The 19,876-nt window shown below is 40.4% G+C and overlaps 1 protein-coding gene across 2 annotated transcripts in view; it reads right to left on the bottom strand.

The window, feature by feature from the left end:
• Positions 1-401: 401 nt before the first annotated feature.
• Positions 402-19,876, bottom strand: part of ttc28 (tetratricopeptide repeat domain 28) — a 163,934-nt gene continuing 144,459 nt past the window's right edge. Inside the window, exons 22-34 of one of the 2 annotated variants that reach the window (XM_067573860.1) lie at positions 16,036-16,176; positions 15,196-15,340; positions 13,548-13,727; positions 12,889-13,463; positions 12,552-12,799; positions 11,341-11,465; positions 9,432-9,509; positions 9,187-9,346; positions 7,618-7,694; positions 5,260-5,389; positions 4,420-4,527; positions 3,669-4,305; positions 402-2,279 (exon numbers count right to left, since the gene is read on the bottom strand). In XM_067573860.1, coding sequence (XP_067429961.1) covers positions 1,172-2,279; positions 3,669-4,305; positions 4,420-4,527; positions 5,260-5,389; positions 7,618-7,694; positions 9,187-9,346; positions 9,432-9,509; positions 11,341-11,465; positions 12,552-12,799; positions 12,889-13,463; positions 13,548-13,727; positions 15,196-15,340; positions 16,036-16,176 — 3,712 coding nt within the window. In that variant the 3' untranslated portion in view covers positions 402-1,171. The remainder of the gene's footprint in view (positions 2,280-3,668; positions 4,306-4,419; positions 4,528-5,259; positions 5,390-7,617; positions 7,695-9,186; positions 9,347-9,431; positions 9,510-11,340; positions 11,466-12,551; positions 12,800-12,888; positions 13,464-13,547; positions 13,728-15,195; positions 15,341-16,035; positions 16,177-19,876) is intronic. The other variant, XM_067573862.1, reaches the window with a different exon arrangement.

Here is a 19,876-nt window from a genome sequence, read left to right on the forward strand (position 1 = left end):
CTGTACTTAAAGACACTACTTGAGCAAATGTACTTAGTTACTTTCCAGGCTTGGAGAGGGAAACTTTCTCTAAAAATAAGAATGAATGCCACAAACATGTACATTAGAACATTCTGTGCTGAAAATAACTGACTTTATGGTGACCTTAGTTTATGGATTATCACATGACAGAAAAACAAGTGTCTATAGGGAATGCGAATATACTATAGATAGAACTTTAATATAAATAAAAGCTCTATATATATATCTACTGTACAAGTCTGTTAGGTTAGAGTGAGCATGATCAAGATAAACTCCACTTCTTCATATGTGATAAGGTCTAAGACTCACAGTTTCATGATTATTGAGTATAAGTGTAAAGAATGTGTGCATAGTTTTTTCCGCTTCAGAATTGATTTATATCATGAAAGCAAGACAAGAAAGGGAACATTTTTATTTACTGAGAATGGAGATGTCTCTGAATAGGAGTCTGGCACTGCTGCAAAAAATTGTACATTATAAAGTTATTGAAACACTGAACAGCAAGAGGTACCATGCTGACAACCACACATCAAATCTGCATAAAAAATATCAAAAAAGGGGTTTTCATTACTTCTTCCATGGTTTATTCATCTTTATAAAATGTGTAATAATGACTGGAAAACACAGTTTACGTAACAAAATAAATGACAACAATAAGCATTGGTAAATACATTTAACAATAATTATTACACAGTAAATCCAATTCAGGTAGCTAATCAACTTACACAAACATAGCGAGCGTTTAGGTCGACATAAAATGTTCCCCTTTTCTCTGTAATGGTGACAGGCATTCAGTCAACGTTTATTTTCAGTGTACACGGAGGCATCGACACACATGCTCTCTTGTCAGTCATTGAAACACAATTAAAGCCAGAGAATCAACACTCCTCGAGTCTTTTTTCTCCTTCCAGCTCTCTCCAGAAGAAGGCACAGTCATCACATTCAAAACATTAGTGTAACATCCCTTCACAAAAAATGTAAAATCACCACCGTCAGTAACAGTACTTCTTTATCCTTATCTTCAGCAGGTATTGCTACAATATGGTTTGCTGACAAATGGGCAGCTTCTGTCATAGTAAAAACACAAATTAAACAGGGGATTGGCCTACTGGCTGTGGGGAACAGCATGGAGGGGGAAATATCCAAACTCTCAACATTTAGAAGACGGGAAAAAATGTCCAGGTGAGAGAAACTTGTAGCCATTCCCAGAGTGCAGTCTGACGCCTCCTTTAGAAGGTGGAGGTGGTGGAGGAGGTTTACCCTCCAGTTTTTGGTGACCGCTGAGTCTGTCACCAGTGTTCTGACCCTCAGATCCTTCTACATCTTTGCTCGCGGACTCGTGTCTCGGCGAGAGATTCAGCAAACCCAAAACATCTTTCTGAACTGTACTCATTTTTTTACTCCCGCCTCGGAGCAAACTGGCAGGGCAGGGCACCTCGTGTTTCTGGGCGGCGTTGGCCCAGAAGGTTTTTAAGTTATGAATTGCCTGGACTTTATTATCCTGTTTGGACTGGTTGAGTTCGGGGGTGTTTGCAGGGCTGGAGGAGGCCGAAACGGACCCTGTAGAGGAGTAGGAAAGGGCGGGCGACGGGGCGCTGTCAGCAGGAGAGTGGGAAGGTGAGATGTGGGCGGTGTAAGGTGAGGTAGGGTATTTCAGTTTAGGCTGTGCATGCACATCTGGGGAAACCACAGGCAAAGGTGAACGCTGCTCCTTCACAGAGTGAGATAAAGATGGAGAGGAGTGAGCTGGGCTGTTGTAGCCTGAGCTGATCTTCTGTAGCGAAGAGGAGCGGGATGGAGGTTTAGGTCGAGTCGGGGGAGGTGTTGAAACAGAGGTGGAGAGCGGTGAAAGAGGACTACGGACGGAAAGAGGAGAGGAACAAGCCTTTAGACTCGCTCTACTCGGAGGTCTGCTAAACGCGCTGGTCTCAGAGGGCTGAAACCCTCTTGCTCCTCCTGTAGGCGTCAGAGTCGGGGTTGCGGGAGTGGAGAGGGACGTCTGTCTGGCGTGCGCCTCCTCTCTCCCCTCAGGCCGTCTCAGTGTCTTCCCTCTAATGTTTGCTTTCTGCAGGCTCTCCACAGCTTGCATGTGGCTCTGCGTCTCCTCCAGGATCTTCTGGGCCAGCTCCTGGGGATCCAGCTGTCCTGCAGGACCCATCCTCTCCTCCTGGGACTTGACCGTACTGTCTGTCTCGGTACTCGACTGGTCCGACTCAGAGCTGCTGACCTTCCCTTTGCCAGTCCTCTGAGGAGATGAGCTGGAAAAAAGTTAAGAAAAAAAGAGCTAAATTTCCATTTATATATAAAAAACACCTAGGAATAAACCTTACAAATTAGCTTAGACTATACATACTATGATATGTGGTTTTTATAACTTATACCACTTGACATAATAAATCAAAAAGTCCAAAATATATAGAGTTGCAAAGTGGGAAGAGTTACTTTGGGTGTCCCAATGTTATGTGCAAGAAGCTTTGATGTCCTGCAAGTTTCAATACCACTTACTTAACAATTAAAGGATTATTTAGTTTAGTTTATTATATCTATTTGTCTGGGACCATGTACAAAAAATATGAATCTCACATAAGGAGAACAGATGTGTAGTACCAGATGTAAATTAGCTAGTAATTGTGTTTTTTTTTTTTATCTTTTCTCTGTATATTTTGATTGTAAGGTGTGAGAGAAAATTGAATAATAGGTTATCATTTTATAAATCTTTTGTATATATGTTACAAATGTTGTTTTCAAGACAACAATGTTCATTATCAACTGAATGTGATGTAATGTCATTGTCAGTCTGGTATACATGTTGATGAACAAATCCTACTCCTAGGCTAGTTGAACTCTTAAACCTGTTTCTATCTCAGGGTTGTTTGCTGACCTCTGGGGTTAGCTAGAGATATCTTTGCGTTAAGCCTACTGTTTCAGAGACTGTGTGGATCATGAGGTACTTAGACAAGTTAAAGCTGATGGATGTCCTTGTTTGAAGTTATTGATTGACCATAAGGTCTCTGTGGGATCATCGTATGACCATACTTTGTGGAAGTGTCCTTTTAGGGACCTGACTGTTTTCAGCTTTGCTTCTGGAGAGGTATAAAACTGTCTGGTTTGTGTTCACAATCTTTAGAGAAAGGGCCGGCTGAACAACATGCTTTCTCTCCAAAAATACAAGATGATTGTATTTTTGTTTTGTGTTTGGACATTTGTATAATTGTTACTAATGGTCAACAACTGCTTCAATAAGTAATAATGTTTTAATGCTTTCTTTATGTCTCTGTGTGGTTCTTGAGCAATGATGAAAAAATTCCACAACATTTGGGGGCTCATACAGGATGACGACAATTTGTTGGCTCATCTGGGGATGCCGACAAAGGCATCATAACACAAAGGCAAATTCCTTGTATGTGCAGACCTACTTGGCAATAAACCTGATTCTGATTCAGATAAGATGGTTAATTTAGTGTTGTTAAATCATCCAGAAGACTCACATATTTTAGTGTTGAGGAACCTTGATTATATCATCAAAAGAAAACTTGGAAAATGGACATTTACAGCAATTCTTCCCACTTCCCACCTCTATCCAGTGCGTTTCAGAAAGCACAACAATAATGATTTCTTCCTGACTACAGAAATAGCATTAAACTTACATTTCCTGCTTGGGCTTCGGGCTGGTAGGAACAGCTAGAGGCAGCGTTGGAGCTTTAATTGGAGATGTAGGTGTGCTAATGCTTCCCTTGGAGGAAACTGTGATCGGATACCCATGACCCCTGGCGGATCCTCTCCCAGCACCACCTCTGCCTTGCCGATGTCCTGCAGGAAGAGGCAGCGTGTCGCATCCCCCACCGCCTCGTCCCAGCGGCTCACTGCTTATAATGGAGTACCCCTCGTACTCCTCGTCCTCCGCCTCTCCCGCTAATCCTCCTGCGTGATTGGTCAGTCGCCTCGACAGGCCGCCTGTATGCCGTTGGGAGGTGTAGAGGCCCGCTCCTCCGCGAGGTCTCTCCAGCTCCTGCTGATGCGAGCGCTGGCTGATGATGTCACTTCCCGCAGGCTCAGGCCGGGACAGGAAACTGAGAGAGGAGGCAAGGGAGCTGAGGCTGTAGACGGAGATGGCGTCGCAGGAGAGGTTGTCCGGGCAGACCGGGGGTAAAAAGGAGGGCTGAGGTGGGTAGCAACCGAAGGAGAGGGGTAAAGACTGTGGCTGGGATGCTGACTGGGATGAAGAGAGAGACTCCAGAGACGATGAACTGTCCATGCTCAGCCGCTTGGGAAGCTCTGTGGAGTCTAAAAAGAGAGAGAGAATGAGTTGAAGAATTAGGTTTGACATTTGAGAAAAATAATATCCAACTTCAGGGACTGGATTTAGTTTTGAAGTCTAAAGTTTTGCATAATTCTCACCAAAGAGCGCTAGAAGAGACTGAAGGGCAAAATGCATCGTCCGTCTGCTTGCCTGCTTCCCAGTCTTCAGCACGACCTCCTCCTGACCCACCTCACACAGGTCAAACCCTGAGAGAGACAGCGGCACAATGTAACATTGAGTAATGTAAAGTACATTTATTCAAGTACTGAACTTGGATACCATTTTGAGGTACCTGAGTCTCTGGTGTGATGGATTATACAGTGTCTACAACTGCTTCAACAAGTACCAATGTTAAATGCTTTCTTTATGTCTCTGTGTGGTTCTTGAGCAACAAAAATTTCCACAACATTTGGGGGCTCGTCTGGGATGATGACCATTTGTTGGCTCATTGGGGGACGCCGACAAAGGCGTCTTTATACTTCTACTTTATATACTTTTTATAAGCTCCTTTATGCTTCTACTTTGCTGCATTTCAGAGGGAAATATTATGCTTTTTCCTCCACCACGTTTATTTACAGGCTGTAATTACAATTGGCTGGCAATTTTCTATATTTTTTGTATTAGTTATTAGTCTTTGGAGCAGTTTATAAAGAAACTAAGGTAACTGCTCTCTTGGAACTTGTCACCTAGTGCAGCAGTGTGGCTCATTAAAGTGTTTTTAATAGTTTTTGTACAACAACGGAGGTCTACGGCGCAGAGGAATAAGATATATCAGGCTTTGGATACACACACAATACTTGTATGTGGATCAGCTCATTGTTGGTTTAGCTCTGCACATGAGATTTGTTATCAATAAGAAAAATACAGAAGATCGGCAGCCATAACCTTTGAGTATAAAAAGTGAAAGTGAAGCTTGGTTTTCTGTACTGATGACTCACCGAGTGCAGCCAGGAACTCGTGGCAGCCTGGAAGCCTCCACAGCTGCACGCTTATCGACACTTGAATGGGAGCCAGTGAAAAGTCCTGCTCTTTGTCGCCTGACTGCAACTGCACCAGCACTTGGTGAAGCTGTGGAGAGGAAAGATGCAATAATGATTGGAAGAAAGGATGAGAGAGAGAGAGAGAGAGAAGAGAGAACAGCTACTGTAGTATACATAGAAGTTTAAAATTTCAAGGGACAATTATCACAATTCTGGAAATGTAATTCTACAGTCTTATCTTGCTCAGAGTTATTTGATTCTTCTCTGCTTCTGACTAATTTCTAACTCTCTTTGGTGAGCGAACCAGAGGAAGTACAGTATCTATTCTCCAGTTTTCATATCATGGTACAACTACTGAGCAAAAAACAAGTCCTTTGAGTCAAAAAAATTCTCATTAAAGCAAGATTGATGTAGCACTGACATCACAAAGATCTTTCAAATAAAACATTAGACTTAAGTACAGCAAATTTGTGTTCTTATCTGCGTGTGCGTACTCTGACCAGTCTCACGCTTTCTTTGAACTCGAGTCAGCAATTTCATCATGAAACACTTACCATTCCCACCATGCTTTTAACCGCCTTTGTGAGGTGGGTTTGAGAAAAGAGGAAACAGAACTTTAGAGGTTTATATGAGTCACTGCAAACCCAGTCATGCATGAAAGATGGCTTGCTTATGTTGATGATACCTATATGGTATGAGGAACCTCAGAGGTCATGCAAATTGTAAAAAAAAAACCCAACTATGACTTGCAAAGAGTGATCAAGCATTTTTATTGTGAGGCTTTCTTATAATACCATCTAATGTGGCTGACATGTTCATGTGTGTGAAGTTATGTGTCTACATGTATTTCTTACTCTTACTATTTTTCACTACTTTCACTTATCGCCTCACGTCTGCCCCTTTATGAAGCACTTTTTAAATTGCTGATTCTGATAAGTGCTATATAAATAAATGTTATTATTATCGTTATAGTCATTTTTAATATTATTATCATTACAACACGGTCACAAACAGCTGGAAATGAAAAAAAAGATAGCAAAAAATGAAGTGGTGTGTCCATTTTTCTGGAGTGAGACAATACAAAACGTCTGATGGTCATTTCAGATCCACAGTAAGACAACAAGTGAAGGCAACAACACACATGCATCACTCAGATGTGAATATGTTGGCATGAACCAGTGGTGGAAAGTAACTAAGTACGTTTACTAAAGTACAACTTTGAGGTACTTGTAGGTTACTTGAGTATTTCCATTTTATGCTACTTTATACTTCAACTCTACAACATTTCAGAGGGAAATATTGTACTTTTTACTCCACTACATTTATCTTACAGCTGTAGTAACTAGTTACTTTTCAGATTAAAATTTTACAATTAAAAAAAATGAATGATACGCTTATAAAATACAAGACATGTTTCCCAACCCTTTTGGCTTGTGACCCTTTACAAAAAAAGCTTTAGATGTCTATGATTTGTCAGCAGTTCCACCAAAGAGAAATTTCCCCTCTCAAAATATCCAACCTATCTAGTATTTATAAGCAGTATATAAACAGTTAATAAATGGTTTATTACACACTATAATGTTGTTGTTCACAGATATAAGTGTGTATTAATGTATTTGTCAACAACTATAATTCCTCCTGTGGACACTCAGAAGTGTTTGCTGCTGTATAAACAGATAACGAATGACAATATAGTAAAATACAAAGGTATAATTGCTAACCAACACTAAACATTTAAAAATGTCCTTATAACTGCTTGTGACAAAATTATAGTGCGTTAAACCATTTATTAAAGGTTTATATACTGCTTATAAGTGCTGAATAGGGGGACTTAACGAAAATAAATGTTTGTGTGTGTTTATCTTTTTCTTCATTTCTACTCCATTGGTCATCTCACGACCCCTCAGATTTATCTGCTGACTCTTTGGAGGGGCCCGACCCCTAGGTTGGGAACCACTGGACTAAACTAGCTAACTGTATATAAAGTAGTGTAAACTAGCTCCACCTCCAGCAGCTACAACAGTAACATGCTGCTCTAACACTGATGCTTCACTATTAATAATCTAATGATGTCATATATAATAATATATCAGTCAGAGGGACCAAACCACTACTTTTACTGCAATACTTTAACTACATCAAGCTAATAATATTTATGTACTTTTACTGTAGTAGGATTTTGAATGCAGGACTTTTACTTGTAATGGAGTATCTGAACATTGTTGCATTGGTACTTTTACTTAAATAAAGGATCTGAATGCTTCTTCCACCACTGGCATGAACAACGGTGCCGTTACTACACAAACATGTCAGTACCTTATGAATGAGCTGCTCTCCGGCCTCAGATGCTGTGACCAGTTTACAGAGAGCCTGCAGAGCTGGAGGAGTAAGACCTGAGGACACACAGGAGGTTAAATTAGATCTTCAAGCAGAGATTTTGCATCTTGATTATTAGTTTAAAGAAAAAATCCATTAAATCTCTTTGTTGAACCAAAATGATCTAACAAACTCAGGCCCTGTTTACACCCGGTATTAACATGCGTCTCAGGTGATCCGATCACACGTGGACAGCTCTAAATACAGGTGTAAACGCACCCAGGACGCATTCAGGATTTTCGGATTTTCGATTTTTCCTGTTTTTCCCGTTCCCCTAACTGGGTTCCCTCTTCAAATCGACAATTGGAATAGAAATTAAACCAAAATCGGCAAATATCTTATTTTTCATTTGTTTGTATAAAAAAATATTCAGAGGCTAAACATTGCTGAATAGTTTCCTCTGTCCTGTCTAGTCGATAACTACAGTTTTTTAGTTTTGCTCCGCTGCTCGACATAATGAGCTCAGGACTGTGTGTGTAACAGCTGACCTGTTGGATGTGTAGAAAAACACAGAATTAACATTAGATCCCGACCGATCCTGTCGGCATGTCGGAGATTTAAATAATCAATGAAGTTACGCTGCTGTGTCTCGTGTGTAAATGTGCACAGCGTCTCTCAATGGAGGCCGCTGTGGGGAGATCGCTGCATATAACTCTGTATATGTGTCTATATTCCGATGCGGCGTTTGCATAAAGAGCGGGGAAGTGAGATCCGATCACAAGGGGTCACTCAGGACACATGTGGAGACGCATGTTAATGCGAGGTGTAAACAGGGCCTCAGATAATGTATCTGTCCAAATACCCACACTTGGTATTTGAGAGTAGTCAAGTCTCTACTTGTGTTACAGATTACTAGTTAATGCCAACAGTGTCCCGTTAAAAATGCAAATGTGTGGAGGTTTATCAGAGCTTATTGGGACAAGCTTTGTTCATTTATAAGGAAATTCTGTGGCTCGTACAAACACCAAAACATAACTCAGTTGAGCTCAGATGCTTTGCTGTTTTTGTTCAATCTCCACTAACAAAGCTAGTCAACCAACAGTTAAAATCTGATGACAGCTGAGAGCAGTAATATAATTAACTTCTTATGTCCTTATGGGGACTTATGTGGGACTTGCACATAAACACAAACTTATGTGCTCAAGACTGCAAGTGTGTCTGTTGGGACAAACAACAAACCCAATATGTTTTTTGTACGGAGGGAAAACTGACCCTTTATAATACAACCATAGAGAATTAAAAGGATCATTTGCTGATCTTGGCTGTGAACTTGTCACATCGGAAGATCCCTGAGAAACAGATTTCATAATCGGCCTCTACTGGGAGGTTTTGGAAGTCTGTGCTTTCTGAATAAATTGCGTATTATTCTGTAGCTGATGAAATATACACAAAATAAATGCTGTTTCATGGGAGAACCTATTGCTCTCAGATCCTGGAGGGACAGAACATGTTATTCTGTCACTGTGACTGACATGAGAGACATCATGAATAATTGAACAGCTGTGGTACCGAGCAGGGACTGTAGAGTTGTGCTGCACTGCTGCAGTCGGTCTCCGGGATCCGATGTGGGGAAGAAAACCGCCGCGGGGAGACCGGCGCCGCTACCAGAGAAGTCCAACCGGAAACCCACCGCAGACAGGAGGGCCTGCCACCCGGGCACCCCGCCGACCTGACCCGAGAGAGGAGAGAGGACATGAGTGGAGAAGACATAAAGGTTGATATATGAGGATAAAGATACAGGAAGACACACAGACCTTATTCTCTACGCTTTGCTGTGATGTGTACATCGGGTTACACTGGCCGCTCTGAATCCGCTGCAGAGACTTTTCAACCTGGAGAAAAAAGAGAGAGAGACCCAGTTAAAAACCATCAGTACCAGTGGAAAACTAGCATCCCAGCCAGTGTTTAACTGAAGCTTTCATTTGAACTGATTGGTTTATCTCATCGTCGATCAACATATTAATACATCCTTCATTCAGAGTATGACCTCCTACCCTCGGGCAGACGATACAGAGTCCCTCACTGCAAACTCAACCGTTTTAAGAATTCATTTGTTCCAACCTCCATTACATTTCTTTACAATGCTGCTTGAGGCCGAAGTTTGTGCAATAATTTTTAATAATCTTTACAGTGCTTTTACTACAGTGATCTTTTAGCATGAATTTTTTATGAGGTGTATGTATGTATTATGTTATGGGATGTGTGCAATACGGCAATATGAATGATTTACGTTACAGGTTATGTACAATATTGTCATGTTATGTAATTGTTGGTGTTGGTATGGCGGAGGTTGTATTGTTTGTGTCATTGTGGCCGTCAAGGCATTCATGGTGCAGCTACAGAGTCCAAGACAATAAAGTTTATTGTATTGTATCGTAATACTCATGGTCCTTACAAGCAAAATGAGCTGCTATCATAATTAGTTTTATCTATATTGTTATGGCAATACCAGCATCGTCTGTGCATCAAAGTTCGGTTGTTTCTTGAGTACAAAGTTTGTTGCTGAACTTTATTTAGTGATTATGAGGCTGCAGTTGTCAGTTTCACCAAGAAGCTCACAGATGATTTTACTGGTTAGTTGTGTTGCTGTTGTGTTATTTGACATCTAAAGAATGAAAATCCTCTAATTAAACTCATTTTCTAACAGGATTTCTCAAAGCGAACCTAAATTCTTCATATTTATAATGCATTATAAATCTTGAAAGCAATTATTCACATCAAATAACGTCCTGGTTATTCTGAAAATGTAGAAAATATGCAACACATCCATATTTGAATTGTTATTATTAAGAAACAAAGAGGCACATAAATGTAAGTAGGACACAAAAGGAGTTTATAGCCTGAGACTAAAACACTGCAGGATTTTCTGATGCGCCCTGAACTTCCATTTGTAACATTTTGGAGATTTCAGGCTGGACCACTTAGCAACATGGTCCGATGGAGAACTGATTGATGGAGCTCATCATATGCTGAACCACATTTGTATTGATTTTTGAAAGTATACTTTTTTTTCAGTAGATGGAGGGAAAGTGATGCATCAAAACCAGCAGAAGATGAGAAGGAAGGACATTTGCTGAAAAAAGCAATTTATGGAGATTGTAAATCATGAAGCTGAAGGACGGAGATGACATGAAGTGATGGACGTAACCATGACATGAAAATATATTCAATATTTGTGAAAGATTACATTCATTTGTATTAAAAATTAATATTTAAAATTCAAAATGGTGCAAAACTGCAGCTGCAATCACTCTAAAAGTCATGGCAGGTTTGTTGATGGAGATTTGGCTGATGTGACTCTGTGGCTCAAATTTATCTTCAGTGTTGAATAAATTATGATGGAGGTTCAGACTCTGCCTGCAACTAATGATTGTGCTCATTATCGATCAATCTGTCAATGATTTTCCTGATCGAGTGATAAAATGTGTTATAGTTGCCTGTGATAACATTATATTCAACTAACAAAACCCAAATATATTCAGTTTATTATCATATATGACAAATAAAAACATAAAATCATCACATTTAAGAAGCTGGAAGCAGTGAATATTTGACATTTTTGCTTGAAAAATAACTAAAACAATCAATCGATTATCGATAATCGATGGTTGCAGCTCTAGTCCAGGCTCATATGAACAGTCACGTTGTTAATAATTGTCTCACCAGGTGTAAAAGCACTCTGAGGGCGTCTCTGGCTCTCTCTGGGTACTGGAGGATCTCTGCCAGGGCCTGACCGACCAGCGACATCGGGCTGTTCAGCTTCACATCGCTGCCGATCAGCATGTAACCTGAAAGAAAACACACACTGAGATATTAGAGACTTTCAAACACTAGATTAGGTAAGATTCTTTTTAGATTTCTCAACAATACAATAAATGAGAAAAGAGTGATGTTGCACAGTTTGATCTCTTCTCTGTGTGTTGTTTGATTTGACAGCAGGTCTGTTTAGCTCAGTGATGAATCGAGCCTCCGGTAGAAATGGAGGAAATGTTAACAGAATTATTTGTTTCCCAATCTACAACAGTAAAATATGATATTACACATATTTTAAACAATAAAACATGTAGGGGAAGTTCATCTTGAGATCCAGACGGCTTTTAATCCTTGTTCGACGTACACATGACACCTTTTTATGGCTGCAACTAATGATTATTTTCATTATAAATCAATCTGTTGATTATTTTCTTGATTAATCGATAATCATTTGGGCTATAAAATGTCAGAAAATGTTCCCTGTTATCCAGACCAACAGTCCATAACCTAAAGATATTCCGTTCAATGTCATATAAGACTAAAGAAACCAGAAAATATTCAGATTTGCGAAGCTGGAACCAGATAATTTTTGCATTTTTGCATATTTTAATTTTAACATTTTTCTTTAAAAAATGACTCAAAATGATTAATCGATTATTAAAATAGGTGGCGATTCCTTTCAATCGACTAATCTATTAATTGCAGCTCTATACTTTTTCATGCAGTTTGGTTTTATGCAACTGAATAACATCAAAACTTGCGCTGTGCATCACTCCCTGCAGTGCATTGAAAAGTTGCATTAATGCATTAATTTGAAAATGTTTGAACGTCTTCTAAAACAGCTCATCAAAATGCTGATATCACTTTGTTTATTTACATTTGAATGCAGCACAAAAATGTAGTTCATGTATGAATGTAGCAGTGCAGCTCAAAGGTAACAATTTCCTTTGAGATCCCTTATTTAGCATTTATAATCAGCATATAAACAGTTAATAAATGGTTTATAACTCACTATAATGTAGCAGATATAACAACTATAACTTCTCCTGTGGACTCCCATAAGTGGAGGCTGCTGCATAAACATAATGAATGACAATATAGTAACATAGTGTTTTGCTCACCAGCCCAGTTGGACGGGTGTGAGAAGTGTTTGCTGCTCTGTAGCGTCTTCATGGCTTCTGTCAGAGCGGCGCTGGCTTTGGTCCCGTTGAGGAGGGCTGTGTAGAAAGTGTGGGTGAACAGTTTGGAGGCAGCTATCGGTACAGGCCACAGAGAGACGCACACACACTGGACCCCTGCAGCCAAGAAAGCTCGGGTCAGACCCACCACCCCGTCAGCTGTCACCCTGCTGCTGGACTCCGGGTACAACCTGAGAAGAAGAAGTCGAGGTCAGAGGTCAGGTGGATCAATCTGACCTAACAGGCTTTGTAAAACTTTGAATCTGTGTGAAAGTTATACCTCAGAACCACTAGTTTGACCGTCAGGCACAGGTCCAGTATATCAGCAGCAGTGAGGAGGAAGTCTTGAAGTGCCGGACTGTCGCAAACACTCTCCACGTCACACGCCCTTTCCCCATCCTCGCTCATTTCATCGACTCCTCTGAGTCTCTCTGGGCTGCTGTGAGTCTTCATAAACGAACTTTTGACCCTTCCGTCCTGATCCGCGGTGTCGCCTGAGATCGACGCCCCGCACGGTGACTTGTCCTTGGGTCGGCTTCCTGCCCCGTCTCCTGCGGTATGCTCCTGGCCGGGGGCGAGGACCAAAGCGGCGAGTTTCCAGGATATGTGAGTGGCAAAGTGAACGCACTCTGCCTGACTCAGAGCTGAGAGTACGCGCTCCTTCGTGGCGTTGGCTCCGGTTAGGGGATGACATCCCAGCTGTTCCCCCAGCCAAAGAGCCTCATCTTGGGCTGAAGGTAAGGGCCCCCACAGCCAGCGGTCCATCACACTATGGGGCAGACGAGGAGCCCCGACCACCGCAGCCACCGAACCTCCATCTGAGCAAAGTAAGGGACCTCCGCGGCGAGGATGAGGCTGCGGGTTGAAGCAGGTTATCAGATATGTGTGTGTGTTTACATTTTCATAGAGATTTCTTTTCAAAAAATATGATTCTCCCACCTTGATTGTGGCTTCCAGGCTGGCTAAAGAAGGTACAGAAATGAGACTGAACCTCTCGTACAGGTACTCATTAGAGGAGCTGCCTTTGAGCAAGGCAAAGGGGATCAGGTACAACTCTCCCTCCAGCACTAATATGAGCTGTCTGTGTCTGCCGACAGGTCCGCTGCTGTGCATCAGGCCCTGGAGAGATAAATGTAGAGCAAAGATGACAAAAAGATTAAAGGATAGGTTCACAATCATTCAAGTCTGTCTTTAAACAACAATCAGGTGTCCAAATGAACATTGAAACAGGTTTTGCTTGCTGTAATAATTCCTACTGTTCATACTCACCTTTAAAGGGGACATATCGTACTTTTTTTGATTTTCTTGGTCATTTTTATACTGTTGTAATGTTGGATGTTAAACATGGTCAAAGTTCCAAAACTTGCGGTGGACATATATAGAAATGCTCCCTGAAAGTCAAAATTCAGGCCTCTGAACGCTTTGTTTGCAAAGTTACCTCTACTTTCCCATTGAACTGACGTCAGATTGTTCACAGATGTTCACGTTGTTCACTTGCATATTTGGGATTGTATTTCAGCTTGAAAATCCTGCTACTATAGTTTGTTTACGTAACCTCCAGAGCTGGAGGAAGCTTCCTGAATCTGGTCAATCAGAAATGAGTGGGCTCATCAGGAGGCGGGCCTTAAAGAGACAGGAGCTAAAACAGCCTGTTTCAGACAGAGGCTGAACTGAGGGGCTGCATAAAGAGCCAGTATAAGATAAATAAGGAGTTTTTAACTGTAAATCATGCAGATATATTCCAGTAGAGCCCCAGAATATAAATACAGAGCTGGAAATGTGCATGATATGTCCCCTTTAAAATATCCCTTATTAATCTGCTTTGAACGGAAAGTGATTGGCGATAAAATCCACAATCCTCGTTATGTGCAGAAACGCATTCCAACGTTTATCTGAAGCTTACAGAGGCTTCAGCGGTCTGAGTTAGCAGGGATTCAGACTGAAAACAGCCCTGTTGTTTCAACAAACACATTGGTGGGAGCGTGTTGTTAAAGTACCAGTGAGACAATGATATACGATCCAGGAAGTCTAGTTGGAGAACAGATTAATGCATTTAAAGGCTTATCAGATGCCAAAACACTGCACAACAGTTTGTAATACTCACAGACGGGATTTTACAACCCTGGAAAGTTATTATGGCTGTAACTATTTTATCTTTTGTCACCACGATTGTGAGCTAAGCAGTAGAAATACATTCTTCACGTTACAAGGTAATCCACCAGGAATGTACGCTTCTACTAAAAAGATTAACTTTGGACAGTATCCACTTGAGGTAGGATGGCTGAAGCTTCTTATAAGCTTCAGATTAACTTTTAAATACATTTTTGCACTGAAGGAGGACTGTAGATGTTGTCCCCCATCACTTACACTAGAAGCATGTTAGGAAAGGATCATTTAATGACAAGTATGAACAGAAGGAATGATTACGGCAAGAAATATGTTCATAAGGGCTCCTCACTATTGTCCTAAAACAGACTTGAAAAATTGCGAACTATCCTTTAAGGTAAAAAAGCACAAAAAAGTAAATGCCAATATGCAGTCTGTTGAAATAAAGATCTTTCCCAGGACATTAACATACAGTACATACCCCTTCCATCGGTGCTATGAGTAAGTCGTAAAGGGCTCGTAGAGGAGGTTTGCCGATGTTACTTGGCCGGTAAGGAGGAGATGATAAACTGTCCTTCGCTGGAGAGACTGTGGCACTGTAGAGGCTGGTCATGCTCTGACAGCTTCTGTTAAAGACATAAACACACATGACAGATACAAATACACACGCTTGGTCTGTTTTAAATCAATAAAATAACAAGACTAAGAGTCTACAGCTGTGCTAGCAGCTCTGTGAGGCTGTACTGAGGCACAGTGGTACTTTAAACTAAATGATATCACAATGACAATGCTAACATGCTGATGTTTAGCAGGTATGTTTACCATCTTACTTTAGCGTATTAGTATGCTATCACTTGCCAAGTAGAACTAAACACAAAGTACAGATGGGAATTAGTTTTGCAGGTATTTGGTCGTAAACCAAAGGATTGGACAAACTGAAACGTAAATCTGATGATGGTGCAAAATGAAAAGTCTGCAAAGTTATTACAATTTATCCTCAGTAGGACATGAATGTTTGTGCCAAATTGTATGGCAAACCATTTATTAGTTGTTGAGACATCCACTCAAAACCACAAATTTCAATCTTGTACACAATATAAAAAGTCAGAGGATCACCAAAGTCATTAAGATGAATCCTCTGGGAACCATGAATGTCTGTATAATAACTGTTTATGTATAATAATTATAATAATTGTTGAGATATTTCAGTTTGGCCCAAAGTGGTGGACCAACCGACAAACTGATCATCATTGCCATCCCTAAAGGCAGCAAAGCAGCTCGCATGACTGAAACTAATCAAACCTAAAAACCCAAATCAAACCTGTTAAAGAGGTTATTTCTGGACACCATGCGGAGGTAGCCTGTGGGGTCGGTGGCTGATGTGAGTTTGTTGTTCAGCTCCTCAAACTGCTGCTCCAACAGATCTCCTGCTTCACTCTCTGTCTCGCTGCTGGAGCCCACTCTGCAAAGTAGACAGGAACACGTTAATGGCTTTCACCATTAAGTAGTAACATGTAATTCTGTTTTTCGGCAATCAAGGCCCATTTTATTCAGTACAGCAAGTAACTTGAAGAAAATACAAGCATTGTTTTAAATTTAAATAAAGTAGTGACTGTGTGTCCATGAAACTAAAATCTGAGGTTGAATTATCCAAAAACCTACTTTTTATTTCCTTCAACAGTCATTGTCTTAAAGGACGGGTTCACAATTTTTCCAGACTGTCTTAAAACAAACCTACTAATATATATACTCCAGCATACTATGGTTAAACATATAGACTATGTAACTTTTGCTGAATAGTGCACCTCTTTGGCCACTAGTGATAGTTACGGGATCATCAAATACTAAATGCTAAAATGTAGCTGAACAGTAGTAGAGTCAGTGAACTGACTTGTTAATGTCAGCTACACAGTAATACCGTTTTTAAGTTTACTAACCTTAGCTACGATACGCTAGTAATGATGAGCTGTCATCAGCCCTTAGTTATGATATCGGTGTACCTCAGGGATCTATTCTGGGGACCCTGTTGTTTATCCTTTACATAAATGATCTCCCCACTGTATGCAATGAGTCTGAGATTCAAATGTACGCAGATGATACTGTCATTTATATTCATGCAATAACCTGGCTATGTCACACAGTGGCTCCATAACTCTTTTAACTGTCAAATGTGAAGAAAACAGTTTGTATGTTCTTCACTAAGAGGTCAACAGATAATCTTACACCTAATGTTTATGTTGCAGAAGAAAAGCTGACAGTGGTATCTGATTTCAAATATCTTGGTCTAACAGTTGATTATAATCTTACATTTAAAAAACAAATTGAGATAGTAACAAATGTAGTAAAGTTCAAGAGGGGATTGTATAATATCTGTGAGGAGGGCTGCCTTTGGACAGTCAGCTTTTTCAGTGAGAGCAGCTCAAACATGGAACAATCTACCAAAACTTATCAGAGACTATGACAAATATTGTTAATTTAAAATTAATTTAAAATCATGGTTAAAAGACAATCAAGTGTGTGACCATACTCTGTGACTTATTCAAGTAACCTGAAGCTTGCTTTGTGCTATATTTTATGTGTTCTTATGAAGTGTGCTCTGCTATATGTACAGTATTGCTGTTCCTGTTTTAATGTATGTTATGTGTCTTTTGTAGCTGTCATTACACCTGTCCAGGACCTGCAGTTGAAAATTAGCCAAGATGGCTGAACTGGCATATTTACAGAAATGTCTATTAATGTTCCCTGTAATTTTAAACTGTATAAAAAATAATAACATAAGCTGTAGCAAAACCACTGAGTGTATGAAATTCAGTAAGTGTTTGTTTTATCTCTTATGAATTAGAGACGAATTTGTTACTTCTGTCAAAAATTACATAAACTCTCTTTAAACAGGATACAAATAGAAATAAGGATTTGTTTAGGAAATGATTCAATGTTGCTGTTTTTTTGGCAGCTCATCACTGGCAGTAACATCTCTCTAGGAGAATAACAAGAGTTTTTACACAGAAAGAAGTAATAGGCAGCAATTAATCACAGGACTCAGGCCTTCTTGTACTGGACTGATGGCTCACAGAGTTTGTGTTTGCCATTAGCAAACACCATTACTTTTTATGGAATCCTCTGGCAGCACATTTCACACGCTCAGGGAGATTTGATCTGTTTAAGTATCCATTTCTGCTGCCTGGATACATGTTAGGAGGTTGTAAAACGCTACTAGCGGGTTGGAAAAGCATTTTAAAGCTGCCTATGTGCAAATACTTCCCAAGTTGTGGATGAGCAGGATTCATAATAATCACACATAAACCGCCATGCTTTAATGGTCGGAGACACCAGGCTCGCCACAGCTTTAACACACACACACACACACACACACACACAGACAAACACACGACAGAAGTAATGAATCGCTGCTGGCTACAGTAACCTCACTGCAGTGGTTTTCACAGAAAGTTGAGACGCAGTTTGTGTGGGGGAACATTTGCTGACACGACACATGGTAGTAATTTACAGAGTAGTTGAGTTGTGCCAACCAAGGCCTGAAGTTGTGGGCAGGATAATTGAGGATAAGGAAATATGGCAGGATAGGGTAGGAGAAAAAAGAAGACAGATGACAAACAGCATGCAGCTCCTCCATCTTACTTTACTCACTTTCTCCCTTGAGCTTTAATGGGTGAAGATGTACAAATTGCAAGATTAAGAGTCTACAGACATGCAAGCAGTTCTGTGAGGCACAGCGGCAATCTAATTTCCTAATTTTTCAGATATTTGGTCATCAACCAAACTTTATAAATTGAAATGTTGACCTGATGATGATGCTAAATGAAAAAATAAGGGATGAGTAAAGTGTCTACAATTAATCCTGAGGGGGGACATGAATCCTGACAATCCGTCCAATAGCTGCTGAGACATTTCACTCAAAACCACTAATGTTAACTTCACAGTGACACAAGGGGAAATATCAGAGGACCACCAAACTCAATAGAATTCACCCCCTGGGTAACATGAATGTCTGTACAAACTCCATCCAATAGTTGTAGAAATATTTCAGTTTAGACCAGCTGACATACCGACACTACTATCCCTATGGCCACGATACAATCAAGAACTGCATGTAATTTCTGTCATCATGGTCTTTCTAAGCAACATCTGCTTACAGACTGCACAAAAAAGATTATTCTATTTTTTATTACAATAAAAGATCCAATTTAAACGCACAATATGTAATTTCAGCCGCTAGGGGTCTCTCAATCAAAACAATAACAAAAGACGGAGCGTGATGATGGTGTGAAGTAGCAAGGGATCATGGGAGTTGTTGTCTTTGTCGTTAAATAACCAGCTTCACCAGGATAGGATTACTCCAGTGTTACTCATTTGGGATGTTTTTACCGGGAGCCGAATTACCCGCAGACGTCGCCTCCTCTCTAGAACAAACGGACCCGGAGATTACAGGTAAAAACACTGAATAAAGCAGTTTAACCTAAAAAATCAGTGTTTCTCCGACGATGTACGGTGACGACCGGACGTCCGGTACGGGCTGTTAGCCGAGCTGATGCTAACACTTCGGTTCGGTTTATTTCTCTTATAACTTTAGATCCAGACGTTCGGCCGGTTTCTCCCGGGAGCCGAATTATCCGCAGAGGTCTCCTCCTCTCCAGAAACAAACATACACACAGATTAAAATCGTTAAAAATACTAATTGAAGCTGTTTCACCTAAAAAAATCAATATTTCTCCGACGATGTTTGGTGACCACCGGACTTCCTGGAGGGGCTGTTAGCCGAGCTGCTGCTAACGTTTGTCCAGTTTATTTCTCTGATAACTTAAGATCCAGACGTCCAATGGCTAAAATCCTTCTTCCGGCTTGAAGATATAGTTAAAAACGACCTAAATTTATCATGAAAATGTGGCTTAAAACTGAATAAAAGTTATTCAAAGTAGAATTTATAACATTTATTTCTGTGGAACAACCACAACGCTGATGTATTATCTTGTATGTGTGTAAGTTACTCTTTGGTAGACGCCATTGTAGCGGACAAACACAGCGCCGCCGTATGCATCTTGTGCGTGTTTATTCTTTGGTAGAGGAGGTATGACGCCATTGACATGCGACCAAATGAAACGGTCCGTTACTTTGATTAAATTACAGATTTCTCTGGGTTTGAA

This window comes from Thunnus thynnus, chromosome 19 (assembly GCF_963924715.1).
Source record: "Thunnus thynnus chromosome 19, fThuThy2.1, whole genome shotgun sequence".
Lineage (NCBI taxonomy): Eukaryota > Metazoa > Chordata > Actinopteri > Scombriformes > Scombridae > Thunnus > Thunnus thynnus.